A 19,014-nucleotide genomic window follows, 5' to 3' on the forward strand; every position below is an offset into this window, starting at 1 on the left:
GCACCACCCCTGTGCACAATAAAAACAGCTACATAGGAAATCAAAAGGGAAACCTTTAGCCAAATTTGATAGATTGTAAACCCAAGGAGGGGAAAGATCATGGCATTCATTTTTATATTTCCCTACCTCTGCTCCCTGAGACCAGCACAGTATTTTGTGCATAACAGGTGTTAATTATTGATTTGTTAGTGAATAATAGTATAAAGCAATCTTGTTTTTATCAAATGAGTAAAACCACAATAACACAATGTGACACACAGAGAGAATGGACATATTCTTTAATTGAAATTTCTAGTTTAGTGAAAGTTAAATAGCCATTTTTTAAAATTGAAAATCTCTGTAAGATATTATCAGATGACTTTCCTGCCTAAATCCTACGGAGCAAATATAAGTGAATATTTATTCTTTTGTGGAGGATTCTTAAGAGCAAAAGGAGAGGCGTAAAAGGTTCGAATCTATACTGAATCTAAAGTATCACCTACTGATTTCTTAAAAGGAACTTTATCATCTATTTACTCATGATTTATAACTTTCTCCCAAAAGTAGAATGCAGAAAATTTTGGATTATTTAGAGAAGAGGTAGCATAACAGTGGAATTAGTGTTGAATTTAGAATGGGTGGTGTCAGGGCAGGGAACAGGCATTTCCCGAGTACCTACTATGTGCCAGGCACTTTACAAACATTATCTCGTTTGATCCTCACAACAATCCTAGGAGGTAAATGCTTTTATTATGATTATTCATAATTTATAGTTGACCTGAGCTGGAAACCAGTTCTACCATTTACTATTTGTGTGCCCTTGGAGTACTTCACATAACTATGCTGGGCCTCAATTACTATTCCAGTAACAAGCCCTGGGGAGAGGGTGGGGCTGGGAGATGGGAGTGGGGGGAGAGGGGGACGGAACTACTTTAAACAACTTCTAAGGTGTCTTTTGGCTCTAAATTTAGTTGTTTATTAAATCTGGAGTAAAAATGAGAACATACCTATGATTCTACAACCCTGAGTAAGGTGAGATTCCAATTAAATGAAGTTTTATAATAATCAATGTAAAGATTAGGTTTTCTGATTTACAGGAAGCTCTATAGGGAGGAACCATATTTGCTACTTATTGAATCTAGGAATGTCATGGGAGCATAACCCAGTATTACTGTGGGCATGACTACAGATGGAAACTAAAACATTAATTATGCTCTTTAGAACTCTTCATTTGTGAATATTCAGCTCATGTGTTTAAGAAAATAGTTTTCATCAATCTTGAATGCCTTCCTGGAAACTTCAAAACGTGCATCATCCATTGGAGGCTTTCTTGGGCTACCAGGCTGAAGGAATTTCTGAATATTGGGAAGCTTGCTGACTCTAGCTTTGAACTCCTAAAATGAAGAAAACAATGACACCAGCTGTAAATGAAGTAATTAACTGGAGCAGGGCCCCAAGGTTGCTCTTGCCAGGACCCTTTGGAAACTATTTCATCCTGGGAGAAAGCTGTGGCAAGCATTTTTACCCTATGTGGAAGTGAACATGCAAGTCCTCAGGAACTCCCTGCTCCACAAATGGATAAGGCCCACTTGTCAGTTGGGTGTGTTTGTCCCTTCGTTGCCGAAGAAGACCATGCCATCAGAAAAATAATGGCATGACTTGCACTTGACTTTGTTTTGAGTGAGGGAGGCCTGTGCAGGTCACCAGGCTCACTTCTCCTCCAGAGTCATCTGAATCCAGTGACCAGATATTCATCAAGATGACTGGAGACTGGGGTTAAGAGACTTGCCCAAGGTCACACAGCTAAGTGAGTGTCAAGTGTCTGAGGTGATATTTGAACTCAGGTCCTCCTGACTCCTGCACTAGTGCTCTATCCACTGCACCACCTAGCTGTCCTATGTAAGATATGAAGGAACAGCCTTCTCTTTTCAAAATGTATATCCCACATAGGTTTTTTTCCTAAATTATTTCTATAGATTTGTTGAAAGCCAAATTGGAAGTGGCAACTTGAGGTAGTAGATGGAGCACCAATTAGCTTCCATGTTCAAAGAACGCATATCTTGCCTCTAACACATACTAGCTGTGTGACTCAGAGCAAGTCATACAACCTCTTATTACTCCCAGACATTCTACTATGACTTTACGCTACAGTTATGAGTTGATTTTCATTGATCAGTTGAGTTTGTCCAATAGGATTTCCCTACACCACTGAATGGTGCCTCAAACCACCCCTGCCCACAATAAAAACAGCTACATAGGAAATCAAAAAGGAAAGCTTTAGCAAAATTTGACAGATTGTAATCCCATGGAGGGCAAAGATCATGACATTCATTTTTATATTTCCCTACCTCTACTCCCAGAGACTAGCACAGTATTTTGTGCATAATAGGTGATAACTCTTGATTTGTTAGTGAATAAATTGAGGAATTTATCAAATTAAGGGCCTTGTTCTAACATGTCTACCATTCAAATCCTCCTCTGTTTGCTCAAAGTGGTGTTGAAGGAACCAATAATTCTCAAAAGCTATACTATTAAAATGAAAGTTTTAGTTGGTCCCACCAAGCTGGAAAGACTTGGAGCTTTGGGTCTGGCCTTGGGCTTTTTGCCCACCATTTGAAAACACATTCAGCCAAATTCATTACGACTCATCACCAGAAGGGTGCTCAACAACTGATGACGGTTTTGGGCCACAGCATTTCATGAAGACCATCTTTGAAGGAGGCTTTGGGAGATAAATAGAGTTAGGGTCAGTAGAGAAAGGAACCACACAAGAGAAATCCATATCTTTAAGTCAAGTAATTAGCAAGCATGCATTAATCATCCATTGTGCTGCTCTAGGCACTACACTAAATTCTAGAGATAAAAAGAAAAAACAAACACCATCCCTGCCTCAAGGAGCTGACAACTGAAGGGGAAGACAACATGTAAAGCAATGGTTATGCAGAAGATAAATGGTGACCACTTTTGATGGAATTACCTGAAGCTTAGGGAATGCAGAGAGAATGCCAGACTTGAGTTCTTCAACCATTAGGATGACTTCAAGCAGCTGTACATCTGCCCAGCTCAACTGGTTGCCCACAAGATAATTTTTCCCATGGCCTTTTAATGCCTGTAGGACCAGTGACAAGAAGAGAAGGGAAAGAATGTATGACAATATAGGACACATTACTTGTATGATAATGGAAAGAGACAAAATATACAGAAGAAAACATAGAATAGAAGGAGATAAGAGAGCAATTTTATTTCTACCTTCTTAGCTATACAGGAAATAAAAATTTACCAAATACCTTCTATGTACTACAGTCTGTGCTAAGTGGTGGGCCTATAAAGTAAGGCAAAAAGAAAGGTCCCTCCCTGCAGGAAGTTGGTCTAATGGAAGAGACAACATGTAAACAGCTACATACAGACAAGTCATAGATAGGATAATTTCAGAGTTGTCTCAGACATTAAAATTAAGGAGAACTGGAAAAATATGTTTGCAAAAGGGACTTTAGCTGAGACTTGGAGGAATCCAGGAGGTAAAGATGAGAGAGGAGAGCTTGAGGCATGGGAGGCAGTCAGTGAAAACTCCTAGGAGTCAGGAGATGTGGTGAGTCTCTTGTTCAGAATAGCAAGCAGGTCAACATTGTTGAATCTCAGAGTAATTGGGATGGAAGTGGAGGAGAAGCAAAGTGTAAGAAGATAGGAAAGGTAGGAAAGGGTAAAGTTTTGAAGGGAATTAAAAGCCAAATGAAAGATTATTCTATCCTGGAAGTAATAAGGAGCTATTGGAGTTTTTTAAATAGGAGATGGAAATAGTTAGATGAACACTTAAGAAAGGTTATTTTTTACAGCTAAGGGTAAGATGTACTGGAATGGAGGCAGATAGACCAATCAAGTGGCTATTGAAGTCCAGGTATGAGTTACCTTATAAAAACTTACAGTTTCTTATATAATCTATCTTTGCATATCCAAAATTTTAGGTTTGTTGAAAGTTAATTTAAAAATTAAAAAATACAGCCTGGTATATTCTCTCTTGTAAGCAAAAAATTCCTTTCCAACCAGTAGAACCTTATCCCTCACTATGGATTATTCCAAATGAGAGAGGGAGAGAGATACTGTATTACAAAAGAAAGTTAACAAAAACCAAAATGCAATGATTTGGGCCAGGAGTCAGGAAACCTGGATTCTTTTCTTGAATGTGGTACTTACTAGCTTTTCTGACAAGATTCTTACACCTGAGGTATCACTATTGTGGGAGAAAGTCTAAACCTCTTTACTATAATATCTTTTTCAAGCTTTATCATATTTTTCAGTTTGTCTACCCAACAAACTTCTGCCCATCATATTTTCAGATTATCTAAGCATGGTTGTTGGGAGGATTAAATGAGATAATATTTGTAAAGTCCTTAGCACAGTGCCTGGCACATAGTAAGAGTCATGAAAACGTCAGCTATTATTATTACTAGAATTAAAAATCCTCTGTGAGTTCCTCATGGCATCACTACACACCAGATGCCTGAAGTCTTGACTTCCATTTGGCTCAAATTCTACTTTAAAATGTGTTCAACAAAGCAACTGAGCAAATGCAAACAAAAACACATGTAGTCTTGTAAGGTAACCAAGAAGCCCAGATAGACACACACAAGCAATAATGTATAATAAGGCAGCAATAGCAATGAATAAAGGGCCACATTTAATTCAATAACTGTGTAATCAATGACACAGAACCCTAAGCAATATTATTTAATAATAGCTAATATCTTTGTAGGCAATAACCCATAGACAGTCAGATTGCACAATTTATTTGGAATCCTACTGGAGACACCAAGTTAGCCATAAAATGGAATCTCAGTGGAGGGAAAAAAACAACAAATCCTTCAATCGAGGAGAGATATTTCAACCAAAAGGAAATATCCTTAAGTTTAAGGCAAGTCACAAAACTTGGAAAATAAAATTTACCAATCCCAAGGACAAGCTAAGGTTTCTTCTAGCAATAGCAATCAATGAAAACACATGATGTAACCTAGACCCAGGTTACAGCTGAATCTGATTGCCTTTTTTGTCATTATCCTTTGCCTATATTAGGGGCCCAATGGGATCATCTGTTGACCACATTCTCAGGTTGTATTGACAATCTGCCTTCCAGAGTTGTGGGTTATGGAGACAGTACTATTTCTAAAATTCTCATAACACAAATCTTTTTTTTTCATCAAGGATCAAAAACCCAAGTATTTTTAAATAGATTTTCTCCTGTGATGGAGTCTGTGAATTATCTGTCACCACAAACAAACTGACAGACTTATGGATAAATTTCTTCTCAACTGTGACAGAGATCTAGGCAATTTGTGCAACAACACAACAATTTGTGTAACAAGCCTGGTACAACAGATTTTTGTTTCAGACATTATTGAACAAATCAACACACATTCATTAAATACTTCCTACATGCATGGCACGTACGTGGAACACTGGATAGATTGCCTGATCTGGAGTAAGGAAGACTTATCTTCTAGAGTTTAAATCTGATCTCATAAATTTACCAGCTGTGTGACCCTGGGCAAGTCACTTAACCCTATTGATTCAGTTTCCTCATCTGTAAAATGAACTGAAGAAGGAAATGACACAACCACTCTAGTATCTCTGCCAAGACAATCCCAAATGGGGTCACGATGAGTCAAACAGAACCAAAAACTACTGAACAACAATAATGCACAGCATTGGGTAAGGTGATAGGGATAAAAAAAAAAGCAATAATCTAATCTCTGTCATCAAGGAGTTTGTAATATACCAGGAGGAGGCTACTATAACATTCAAAGACAAACATAAAGCACAGTATATATGTTTAAAGGACAATGAATAGTTGTGCAAAACATTCACTCCATTGCCTGTAGTATTTAGTTGTGCAGGGAACCTGGAGATCACCAAGTGAAGAAAAGAAGTCCACCGAGGTTAAAATGATTTCCCCTGCCTACACAAGTAGAAAATGGCAGTGCTAGAATTGGAACCTGGATGTCAGATCTCAAACCTAGTGTTATGTTTTGTTGCCTCCCACATTTCAGTGAAATTATGATCTGTAAACTCACAGTCTAATACCTTAGTACAGATGTCTCATGGATGAAGTTCTCAACTGGGAACCAGAAGGTCCTTGGTTCTCCTCCTAGCTTTGCCACTTACTGTGTGACCTTGGGCAAGTCACTGCACTTCTCTGACACTCCATTTCACCATTCATAAAGTGGGCATGATACTTGCAGTGTTCCCCTAACAGGGTCGTTGTGAGGATCAAGTAAAATCAAGCTTGTAAACTATTTGATAATCATAAAGCACTTGAGAAGTGTAAGATGCTGTCGTTATAGGATTTAAAGCTTTTCCCACCCTGATAGCAACCAACCTCTTCAGCCTTCATTTCACATTATTCCCATTCACAAAGTCTAAAGTTCAGACAAACTGACCTTCTTCCTATTCCTCCCAGGAGGCATCCCACATCCTGACTACATATATTTCCACAGTTTGGCCCCCATTCCCAGAATGTACTCACCCTTTACCTCAATCTCCATAGAGTCTCGAATTTCTTTCAAAGGTCATCTCAAAAATCACCTCCTACATGATGACACTTTCTGACCTCCTCCCCCAAATTACATTGTTCTTGTGTGCGTATACCTATCCCCTCCCCCCCCCCACTCCCACTTTTAGATATAAGAACACAAGCTCCTTGAGGGTAAGGTCTTTCATTTTGCCTTCGTATCCTCAGGATTGAGCACAGTCCCTAGTATGCTGTTGGTTCTTTAATAAATGCTTGTGGATAGGCTGATACTATTGGGTCTTCTGATGTAATGAGTGTGAGTGTGAGTGTGAGTGTGAGTGTGTGAGTGTGTGTGTGTGTGAGTGTATTAGTTGATTTAGTAAGTCTTCATCCCGAAAGGACTAGATTGTATCAACTTTGTAGAGAGGTTCAGAAAAATCTCATTTTCATGGAAAGACTTCATGGAGCCTTTGCGATCAGCCCTTCCCTCATGTACCAGTCTAAAAAGCTGCATATGAACTCAAGAAGATCAGTGCCAGGACTAGTCATACGAATTTTCAGTATAAAAAAATGAATATTAAGTGCCCTTTGTTGCAACCCCTGATTTTGAGTTCAAGGTGGCTGCCTATTTTATTTTCCTCTATTTCCAGCTCTTTATGAATTCATAAGATCATAGATTATAAGCTAGAGGTGACTTCAGGGGTCATTAAATCCAGCTCCCTCATTTTGCAATGAAGAAATTGAGGCCCAGATAGGATAGGTGACTTGCCCAGGATCACAGAGATAGTAGGGAAACTGAGGTCCAGGGTTAGTAAATGATGTGCCAAAATTTCTACAAATAATAAGTATTAGAGGCAGGATCTGAACTCAGATCTTCTGTCTTCAGAGCCAGTGGTCTTCCTTTCGTATCTTGGGGCCTCCAATGCTTCTGCATTGTGATGTATTTGCTCAGAATGGAGTAGAAAAGATCATGTAATTTCACTGACTATCCAGGCATTGTATCGTCCCACTGCCTCATGGTTCCATACCTTCTCATACACTGGGAAGAACCTTTCAGTGGCTCTCTCGATGATGTAGTTGAAATTCTTTTGTTTTTCTTCAGGCAAAGAAAATAGGAAGAACATAATCATGTCATTCAGGTCCCTCATCCCTTCCACATACATGTCAATACTAGAAAAGAAAAATGGCATAAATAAAAACAAGATTACTAGGGGAAATGACTAAAGAAGCACTTAACAATGACTGACAGAGAGAAAAAAATTTGTAAAGCCTTTACCCACATTATTTCATTTGAGCCTCTCAAAGCTATAAGCTAGGTGCTACAGGGATTATTATCCCCATTGTAGAGCTGAGAAAACTGAGGTTCAGAGAATGACTTGCCCAGGGTCACACAGCTAGTGTGTGTCAGGGACAAGGTTTGAACCTAGTCTCCCTAATATTGTTATTATTCAGTCATTTAAAGCATGTTCAACTCTTTGTGACTGCATTTGGAGTTTTCTTGGAAGAGATGCTGGAGTGTGTTTGTCATTTCCTTCTCCAGCTTATTTTACAGATGAATAATCTGAGGCAAACAGGGTTAAGTGACTTGTCCAGGGTGACAGCTAGTAAGTGAGGTCAGATTTGACCTCAGGAAGAGGAGTTTTCCTGACTCCAAGGTTAGTACTTTATCGACTACACCATCCAGCCATCTGACTCCAGGTCTAACACATATCCTAGATATGTCCCTTACTATCTGTGTGACCTTGGGCAAGTCACTTAAACTTCCTGTGCCTCAGTTTCCTCATCTGTAAAGGGAACTGTTTGGACTAGAAGACTTCTAAGGTCTCTTCCTGCTCTAAATCTCTGGTTCTGTCATCTATTACTTCACATTTCACTTTATTCCTCCCTAAAAGGCATGTGGCTCAGGGTTCCACTACCTAAAATCAAAGTTCATCATTAGAGTTTAGGCTTTAAAATCCATCAAGAAGATGTAAAGAGTAAAGGTCCTTAGCCTTTTATGTGTCATAAACCACTTTGGGACCCTTTCTGGTTAATCCTATGAACACTTTCTCAGAATAATGTTTTGAATGAATAAAATAAAACACATAGAATCACAAAAGAAACCAAATATTTTGAAGTAGAGTTATCAAAAATTTTTGAAAACGTTCATGAAGTGCAGGTTAAAAACCTCTCATTATGGAGTCAGCCTTGGAATTAGGTGACCTGTGTTCATGTCTCATCTCTGACACACAACAGCTGCATGATTCAAAACAAGTCACTGAAACCAAATCTCTAAGACTCTTAAGTCATAGTTTGTCATTGATTTGTTAGGGTTTCCTTATTGGAATTCCTTCTGCCAATTAAATCCTAGGTCAGGCCATCATGCTACCAGGGATTTACCCAAAGACCTCTTGGAGAAACTTTGAATACTTGCCATACCTTGAAGAATAGACCCATCTATGGAAAAGGAATTAGTTTAAAATTGTTGCCTCTCTCTTGAAACAGATCTATTCATTTTAAAATCAGTCATCACTAGCACCTCAAATTGAATAGGATAATTGACTCCTTTGAAGCCATGTGAGCCAGGACAAATCAATGGCCAATCTCAGTTATTAAGGAGATATTTCCCAAAACGAAAAAGGCAGTGTCTGTGTTCTATTATAAGTATGCAATGGTTACTGTACAGTGCTCTCTCCTTGAGGTCCTTCCCATACAAGTCGTATTTGGCAGCTATGTATTTCAGGATAGCTCTGGTTTGTACTATGTACATTCCATCCATTTCAACCATTGGCACTTGTTGATACATTAGTTTTCCACCTAAAAACAGAAAGAAAAGTCAAGTCAGTAGCTCACTCCCTTTCACTGAAGTATGGTCATAGTTCTGGAACCAAAAGAAATGCTAGCCATCATCTATTTCAGTTCTTTCACTTTACGGTGGAGGAAAGTGAGGCACAACAAGGGTGGAAGATCTGTTTAACACATGTTTATTCCCTTCCCCTATGTTCACTCACATAGGTGGCACAGTGGATAGTATTCTGGACTTATTAGGAAGACCAAATTTCAAATCCTATGTCAGACCCTTGCTAGCCATGTGGACCTGGGCAAATCACCTAACCTATTAGCATCAGCTTTCTTATTTGTAAAACAGGGATCTTAATATCACTGAGTTTATAGGGTTGTTGTAAGGATTAATTTATAAAGAGCTGTGCAGACCTTAAAGTGCTATAAATTATTATATTTGTATATGATGTTTCTTTTAAAGAATATAAGCTCACTGAGGGAAAAGACTTTTTCATCTTTGACATGCCTCAGATAGTAGCTGGTACACAGTAGATGCTTAATAAATGCTTGTTGATAGACTGATCCGTCCTCCCTCCAGCTCCCACTGCCCTACCTTAGTTCTCATCAGCTCTCATCTAGATTATTTCAATATATTTTTCCTTGATCCCCATACCTCCAGCCTGTCTTTTCCAATCTGTCCTTCCTAGTCTTCAGGAACAATAACAATCATTAAGCTATTTCTTTGCACATAAAACTTCCATAACTCCTTCTTTGTAATGTAGTTTTTGTGTATAACACATTAATACTCTTCTGTTTAAATGTGATAAATGATAAGTAAACTGCATGCTGGAAATTCTTCAATTTTTCTGAGCAGTTAGCAGACAAACCTGAAAATGTTTATTTAACAAGATGGCCAAAACTTTTCACTGTAGACTCTATTTTGAATAAGAATCTATCCTGAAGGCAGGAGTTATATTTGTGATTTTACAGAGATAAAGCAGTACCACAGAATAGTGCATTTCTGCTTTGTGTAGTAATGATTAAATCTTTAATAAGGCTTTCAATTACATTCTCTCCCTTTTATAAAAAAATTAAGTGGGCATTTATATCTTTGCTGCCGTACATTGTGTTTATTTTGTATTTGTACTGACAATGTTTATACCTGTGGACTTAATGACTAAGAAATAGAAAAACTACCTGAAAAATAATTTGGGGGCTCATACGAAACCAAACTTCCCCATACCTTTGATTCACTGGACATGCATTTTGTAAGTAAATAAAAGATTTAATCTGATTCTTTTTGTTTAAGTTTTATCAGTAAGATATGTAGAAATGGATGATTTTCGTTATGCTAAAATTTATTTCCTGAATTTAAATCTTAGTTGTTTAGGTACCATAGGGGGGTAATATTGTGTTTCAATAGTAAGAAATCAAATTTCTTTCTCTAGAGACTTTTGTTGTAAATTGATTACTTACTAACATTTGTTAAAGTATGAGCTTTATTGTTATTTAAAAAATCTATTAAACAATTACCATAAGACTAAAAAATAATACAAACTCTTCCATGTCCTCCATAATCTTTCCAACCTTGTATGTCATCTCTTTTTACTTCCCAGGCTACTTCTGACCAGACCAACTGACTTTGTTCTCTGGCTCAGAGGAGAAACCGTGTAGACTTAACCCTTTCACTCTAGAACTCTTCTTGATTTGGGGCTTTTTGTAGGATTGCCTCAAGAGTCTCCTATGTCACACTAGCCCCACCCATGCTTTACTTCTTTTCCCAGATGTCTCTTGTTCAGTCGTTACTTCCCCCTGGCTCATACTCTTTGTGGCTTCTACTTGCTTTCCAAGGCTGAAACCACAATCAAATCAGTAAGTCCATTGCTACTAGAAAGGTTATAGCAATCTACTCCTCTAAGGCCACACTCACCACCCCAGAAACTTTCCAATTCAAAATACCCCATCCTCACCACCAGTCTTCTATCTGTGTTGTCTCTCTCATTAGAATACAAGGTGTTGCCTTTATTTGTTGTTGGGTTTCTTGAATTCCCAGAACTTAGAATAGTAATTGGGACACCATCTATTCCTTTCCTTTATCCCATGCAGTGGTAAAACTGAACTACTTATCATTCTCCAAGGACACCATATGCATACCAATGCAGGCTATTTCATACCAGTTGAGTGCTAGTGTTTTCATGTGAGAATGGGGGATAGAGAGGAGGTGATTTGCATTTGTCCTTACAGGTACAGAAACTACCAACAAAAGTATTAAAACTGCTCTTAAAGGTCACCAAATGACCACCTATTGCAACAATCCACTCCCTGAGACTCTGTGCTTGGTTTTCTTTTTTTCGAATCTCTATACTCTTCTTTCAGTGCTTTTTATCCTTTTCCCAGAGCTTCAGCTATCCCTTCTGTATGTGTAACACCTAAATCTACATGAAGGAATCAATGAAAAGGCCTTTTTTAAGCACTTAACTATGTGCTGGTCACTATGCTAAGTGCTAGGGATAAAAACACAAATAAGACACTCCCAGTCTTGTAGAAGCTTACAATTCCAAAGGGGAAAGACAAGGCATAAAAGGTAGATAGAAATCAGGAAAGAAATGCTTTTGGAAGTAGGGTTCAGAAGTGTCCCACTGGCCAAACACACCTATCAGAACCCAGGATATTAGGGCCAGAGTGTGAGTTCTAGTGTGATGGGGATAAGGAGGGTGGCCAGTGTGCAGGCAGCATAGCTTGAAAATGGCAGGAAAGGGTGTGCTGTCTGTTGCCAGGCAACATAAGGCTCACCTATCATGCCCCAGGGTCCCAGACTTAGAGATCCAATGGGAATATCTCTAGTCTTGACCTCTTTAACAAGTTTCATATTCCCCCTTCTAGCTGCCTTCTGGACATCTCTACTTGGAGGTAACACCAGCACCTCAAATTCCATGTGTCTAAAACTGACACATATCTTCTGCCTCCTCAACGCTCCCACCTCCAAAAAAACACCACCAGTGTCTGACCCTCTTCCTGCCTTCTTTACTCTTGCCAATGACACTACCACCTTCAGGGACACCTGCTCACAGCTCCAGGGCCATCTTTTACTTCTCCCTCATCCTATCTCACATGTCCAGTCAGTCATCGAGTGCTCTCATTTCTGCCTTACCATCCCCACTGCCTCATTACCCATTATCTCAATGCTCCATATTCAAGTCCTCGTTACTTTTCACCTATAAGAAGAGACACCATGGTATGGCTTAAAGACTACTGGATTTTAAACCAGAGGACTCCTGGCTTTGCTACTTGTGCCTATGTGACCTTGGTCAGCTCAGTTAACTTTCCTGTATCTCAGTTTCCTCATGTGTAAAATGAGAGGGCTAGACTAGAGGACCTCAGGAACCTTCTTTCTCTCTTTCTATGAGCTTCTGTTTCTTTTGTAATTACCTCCCAACAGGTACCCCTTGACCATCCAACATACTATTAGATTAATCTTTCTGACACACAGGACTGATCATGTTCTCCATTCTTGCTCAAAACGGACTCTGATTGGTTCCTATTGTCTCCTGAATGAACTTTAAACTGTCCTCTCCCATTTCTAGTCCAGACCCAATTAACTTTTCCAACCTCATTTCATATTTGTTGTTATTTAGTCATTTTCAGTCATGTTCAACTCTTTGTGTCCCCTTTTACGGTTTTCTAGGTAAAGATACTGGAGAGGTTTGCCGTTTCCTTCTCCAGCTCATTTTACAGTTGAAGAGACTGAGGCAAATAAGGTTGACCCACTGACTTATCCAATGTCACACAGCTAGTAAATGTCTGAAGCCAGATTTGAATCTGGGAAAAGGAATCTATCTCATTCCAGGCCTGGCAGTCTATCCACTATGCCACCTAGTAAAATCAAATTCAAATAGAAAGAGATCCCTGTGGGCTACATACTGACTTAGAAAACCACAGATTAACCTTATCTGTGTTGTATTTTTATTTATTTTCTTAAACATTTCCCTACTATATTGAAATCTGGTTTCTCCTTCACTTAAGTGAGTTTGCCAGGAATATGATACCTCTCCATTATGCTCATCATGATTACCTAATAATTATATTATTATATATGATATATAATATAATAAATAAAATAATATAAAATAAAAATAAAATATATAATATATATTATATAATATTATTATTTAAAATAATAATTAGCTATTAATGACTACTTGCCAAACATATTTCTCTGCCTTCTTCCCGGAATGCCTTTCCCTGCTGTCTCCTTCTATTGGCCTCCTACCCATCCTGGGAGATCCAACTCACACACCACTTCCTCCATGCAATCTTCTCTGATCCTCTGATATCACAGTACTTTCTACTGCTCTCATATACCAGGTTCTAGTCTTGTTCTAATATTATGTATGTACTATTTGGGGGTAAAACTTAGGAATATAGGTCCTAGGTTGAGAGCTATCAAGGATCTTAGAGATTTTTCATCTCAAATAGATTGTAAAATTCTTGAGGGCAGGATCCCTGTTTTGCTTATCCTTGTATTTTGAGGAGCTCAAAGCTCCTCAAATAACTAGTCATTTAGTAAATGTTTATTTAATGAATGAAAGCTAATTCATGTCATGGTGTTAGCAAATAAATATATACTGCCACATCAAGGGGGTGCTTATGTTTTACAAGAACATGCCTGAACAAATTAAAACTTATGCTCAAAAAATTTTAGGTATGAGAGCTGCTATACAACAGAGGCTAGAATATATGAGAACTTCTTGATACTCTTTAGGTCACAGTAATATAGCATGGTATGGCGGACATTTAAAATAGATTTGAAATCAGGTGACCTGGGATTGGATCCACTTACTATCTTTGTTGCCCTAGAGAATTCAATTACCCTCTCTGAGGCTTAGTTTTCTCATTTATAAAACAGGAGTAATACTACAGGCACTGCACATATTGTTATAAAGAAAGAACTTTGTATAAACTTTAAATTTTTATTGGGTTCATTATAAGGCCTAGGGCTGCCATACTATGCAATTACTTTCTAGAGGTAGGTCAAGTCTGCGAGCCTACCATTTTCTTTACTCAATGTCACAATATTCCTATTTCTTGCCCCCTGGGTTCCCACAGTTCATAATCGTAAGCATTTTTATATTTAAAATTCACAAAGAATTTTCCATTGCATAGTTTGATCCTCACAACAACCCTGAACCATTTTAGTGATGAGGAGATTGAGACTGAAAGTTTGCTGACTTGCTCGGAATCACACAGCAAGGGTTTGAGGAAAGATTGAATTCTGGTCTTCCTGAGTCCCGGTTCAGCCAGCTATCCACTGTACCCATTAGCTGCTGTAAGTAAAGACAGTTTAGAGAAAGCTAGGACTCTGCTTCAGAGAAAAAAGTTTTACTTTCTCCTGGAGTGGAGGCTTGGGGGACCTGGACATAAGGGGGGAAAAGGAGGAAATAAGCATTTATTAAGTACCTACTATATACTAAGTACTATGCTAAGTGTTTTGTAAAATATCTCATTTGATCCTTACAGCTCTAGGCGGGTACTGTATTATGTACTATATTATCATCATCCCCATTTTAGACGCAAGAAAACATATCAAGTTATTTCTAAAAACAAACAAAAATCCTCCAATAACTCTCAATTACCTAGTCTTTCCTCAAACTCATGGAATCACATGACCCAGCTGCAACCTAACCTTTCCAGTCTTAAATCCCATCACTCTTTACTTCCACCACATTCCTCTAGAGAAGGTAAGGGCCCTTTGTTTCAGGGGGAAAAAACTTTACTTTCTTCCCTGATGTGTTTGTTTTGAAATTCCAACCCCACCTCTGAGGTACAGAGAAGCACACTTGTCTACTGTTCCATGTCATTCCCCATCTGTGCTATAATTTACAACATACTTTTCACAACTGTAGCACCAGAGGACTTCAGAGCTAGGAGGGATCCTAGAAAGTTTCTGTGTATCTTTCCAGACAAGGCAATGGCAGTTAATCTAATCTTCATGGAGCAGTACAGAACAACAGCAGGGCTGTGAACTCACCCTTGACGAAATTCTCAAATTCTTCAGCTGTTTTGAAAAGTACTTCTTCATACTAGAAAACAGAAGGACACAGCAGGGTATCAGCAATGGAATCATGATATGTTAGCACTGGGAGGGATTCACCTAAGACAATTCAATGGTATCATGGGTAGAGCATAAGACTAGGAGTCACAAAGACCTGAGTTCAAATCCTGCTTTAGGTACATTTGATAGCTGGTGACCCTGGGCAAGTCATTTAACTTCTCTGGGCTTCAGTTTCCTCCTCTGCAAAAATGAGGACCTTGCACAAAATGACCTTCAAGGTTCTTTCCAGCTCTACATCTCTGATTCTATGATGTTCTCATCCAACACTTCTCAAACTTTTTTTCTCAGAATTCCCCTTTACATTCTTGATAAAATATTTTTGAGGACCCACCCAAAGAGCTTCTGTTCATGTGGCTTTTATCTACTTATTTTTGCAACATAGACATTAAAACAGCTACAAGACATTAATATATTGTAACTGTAAATATATTTTTAAATTTTATTTCATTTAGAATAACAATTATACACCATTGCATATTAACACCTCTGCAGAATTTTATGCTGAACCTAGGTTGTTGGTACAAAAGAATGAACTTTTGTATATTTAAAAAGGTTTGTTCAAGATTACAGTAACCACATTACACATCTATGCACAAAATAGCTGGATTTTCAATCCTGTGACAGAGCAGGGTCCTATGATTAGTACAACTGAAGGTCCTCAGATCCTAGGAAGCAGGCAGAGCTGGAAGGGACACTGGAGGTTATCCCCTCTAATGTCCTCATCTGGCAGGAGAGGAAACTGAGAGGTGAAGTGATTTACCAATACAAAAGAGGAAGGAGAAAAATCATTCATTACCACCTGAAAGATTATTACAAACTTTTTCTACCATATCAATATAAATTATTAACGTTTAAAAGTTTAGAAACTTAGCAAAGACTTTAGGAATACCTTGTATATAATGAATCTAAATCTTCCCCAATCATGATTGAATTTTAAATTCACAAAACTGAAGATTGTTTAATCTCTTTAGAAGCTAACACAACCTCTGTTCCTTGATAATTTTCAGTAACCGTATAGGCAAAGATCACAGAATCACAAAATGCTAAAGCTAGAAGGGATCTCAGAGATAATCTAATCTAACTCCTCTATTTTACAAATAATAAAACTGAGTCTTAGAGATGCCAGGAGGTTTACTTAAAGGTATCTAGTTAACTGGAGGTATCACTAGGACTTGGACTCACATCTACTGAATTCAAGTTCAGTGACCTTTCCACTAGGTTCCGTTTCCACTTTTAGGAAAACTCAATCAACACTTAATTATCAAGATAAATGGGACTTTCAACTTGCTCCTGAGACTCAGTTCACTGTTAAAGAAAAAAAAGATGGTGATCACAATGATTAGACCCTCTTTTTTGAAGGGAATCATTCAGTAAGTTCCATGCAACTTCTCCACTAATAAATATTCACTCAGTCTGAAGAAAAAGAGTTACTGTAACAAACGAAAGCTGTACCTCCACACCCGCAGCTGCCAGCAGCCAGCGCACCGATTCCATTCTGCCTCTGACATCGAAGTAATAGAGTTTGGGCTTCGCAGCCATGATCTTCAATTCCTGGTTTTCTGAAAAACAAGAGAGAACAAACTATCTGACCAGGACTTAGATATACAAGCTGTACTTTGTGTAATCTTGATTTCACTGGTGAGTGAAGTCCAACCACCAACAGCCAATGATCCAGAGGACAGACTGGGGAGGGGAGGAGAGGGAGGAGAACCATGTGAAGGACAGACTTCAGACCTCCCATTCTCCTCCAAAGGCAGACTGAAGGCAGTGAGGCATGGATTTATTTAACTGATTGGAAATGCATTTGGGACTTTGGTGAGTAGGGACTGATCAGCTTAACCTGGTCCACAAAGGATATTTGAAATGTAAAGAAAGAGTTTCTTTCTTTGTGTAAGGAATGTCTACTAAGATAATTTTTATTATTATATCAGTTTTATTATTGTATCACACATATCATCTAGATCTGGGTATCATGGATCCCAAATAGCTCTCTTTTTTTACTCAGGGTGTTTTTTGGGGGTGATCCTCGTTATGCAGATGTGGAATTTGTTGTCAAAACCCCAAATTTTATAATGGAATTCACTATCAAAAAACCAGGAACCATACAAATAGAAAAGATTTCATTTAAGATGAACAGGAAAACAAATTATATAGACCTATGCTTTGTTTTATGTAGTAAGCTTCCTGGAGAGGAAGTTCGCTCTATCAATAGCACATCTGCCATTGTCCTTGGGTTTTTAGTGTAAGAGTTGCCTGGGACACATATAGGTTAGGGAATTTGTCCAGTCACACAGCCAAAAGGAGTCAGAGGCAGGATTAGAAGCCAGGACTTCCTGAGGCTGAAGAGGTTTGTCTTATCTACAAATAACATCCCTCTTCCTCTCCACTGTAGAAATCTATTCCAATAAAACATATATTATTTCCGTGCCATAAGGGCTCATTTCAAATTGACAAGGGAAACAATCTAGGACATAAAGAAATACAATCCCATGATTACTCATGCTGCCAATGAGAATGGGAATATTACTGTAGAACTCACAAGATTCCAGGATTATGGCTCAGCTGGAATCACTTTAATGGTTCACTGCCCAGACAGCTGTGTATGCCCCACTGATGTTCTATACTATTTCTCAAGTTGCTGGAGTTTTCATCTGAGGCTGGAGTTGGGGCTCCTTCTTCAGAGGAAGTGTTATCACTCTTTTGGGGTACTGTCTAGTCAACATGCCTGGACTTAATGCTGTTTTTAGCTCTTTGAGCTTAACATGGTTCAGCATCCTCCTTCAAAAGAATTCTCCAAGTCTCCCTGATATTTTGGGTGGGGAGAGTAAATTCCTTTTAGCTCCTATTAAGAATTTTGCAGATAAATGTTGTGTTCTCATAGTAGAATTTATTTTAAAAGAGATTGTTTTCATTTTCTTCTTATATTCCCAATATCAAGCATAGTACCTTGCACATATGAGAAATAATAAACATTTGTTGAAATTAAAAAAAAGAATTTTGCAGATAGTGTCAGGGGCACATTAAATTATATCAAAACTTTAATAACCTTAAGGAACATTGTGTGATGCCAGGACAGAGCTAGTGTCTCTGCATTCCTGTCATTGCATCCAAGACCATGACCTTCTTCATTGTTCTTGAGTCTTTTCAGCTGTGTCTGATTCTGCATGACCCCATCTGAGGTTTTCTAAGAAGAGAAACTGTAGTTGTGGTTTGTCATTAACTTCTCAAGTCCATTTTACCTATGAAGAACTAAGCAAACAGAATTAAGTGATTTGCCCAGGGTCACAAAGCTAGGAAGAGTCTGAGGACACATTTGAAATCAGGTCTTCCTAACTATAGGTTCCATACTGTATCCACTTCACCACCTACCTGCCTTCTGTCCTCCTTTACCTAACTTAATTTTCTATTAGTCAATATATCTGAGTAAACAGAGGAGTGGAATCCCAGAGCATTGCCTTTGCCAAAGTCCCCATATGCATCCTGAATATTAACCTTAACTCTGAAATTCCCTTATCTCAATCTAATGTCATTGGTTTCTGTTTTTCATATACAACTTTGAGAACTTGTACAGAAAAAGGTAATAAAGAACACTTGAATAATTTCTTTTTTTATAAATATTTCTTTTTAGTTTTAACTTTCAGTTTTATAAGATTTTGAGTTT

General features: G+C 38.2%; 1 protein-coding gene and 1 long non-coding RNA gene across 2 annotated transcripts in view; one reads left to right on the top strand and one right to left on the bottom strand.

Moving 5' to 3' along the window:
• Positions 1 to 261: 261 nt before the first annotated feature.
• Positions 262 to 17,108, bottom strand: LOC140526327 (glutathione S-transferase A2-like). Its single transcript, XM_072642459.1, has 6 exons — positions 16,806 to 17,108; positions 15,270 to 15,321; positions 9,145 to 9,277; positions 7,510 to 7,651; positions 2,957 to 3,088; positions 262 to 1,373 (listed from the first exon to the last, which is right to left on the bottom strand). Exons 1-6 carry the CDS (start codon positions 16,890 to 16,892, stop codon positions 1,221 to 1,223), a joined length of 699 nt encoding a protein of 232 aa, XP_072498560.1. The 5' UTR covers positions 16,893 to 17,108; the 3' UTR covers positions 262 to 1,220.
• Positions 17,091 to 19,014, top strand: part of LOC140526332 (uncharacterized) — a 162,259-nt gene continuing 160,335 nt past the window's right edge. The window contains exon 1 of the long non-coding RNA XR_011974319.1: positions 17,091 to 17,168. This is a non-coding gene — a long non-coding RNA (uncharacterized lncRNA). The remainder of the gene's footprint in view (positions 17,169 to 19,014) is intronic.

This window comes from Notamacropus eugenii, chromosome 2 (assembly GCF_028372415.1).
Source record: "Notamacropus eugenii isolate mMacEug1 chromosome 2, mMacEug1.pri_v2, whole genome shotgun sequence".
Taxonomy (NCBI): Eukaryota; Metazoa; Chordata; class Mammalia; order Diprotodontia; family Macropodidae; genus Notamacropus; species Notamacropus eugenii.

What these genes read in the sequence shown, in the direction of transcription:
- LOC140526327 (XM_072642459.1), bottom strand. Translation starts at nt 16,892, where the DNA reads ATGGCTGCGAAGCCCAAACTCTATTACTTCGATGTCAGAGGCAGAATG. An exon ending in ATTTGAGAATTTCGTCAAGG is followed by an intron (nt 9,278 to 15,269) that starts GTGAGTTCACAG and finishes TTCTGTTTTTAG; the next exon opens with GTGGAAAACTAATGTATCAA. An exon ending in TCTTCCCAGTGTATGAGAAG is followed by an intron (nt 3,089 to 7,509) that starts GTATGGAACCAT and finishes CTGGTCCTACAG; the next exon opens with GCATTAAAAGGCCATGGGAA.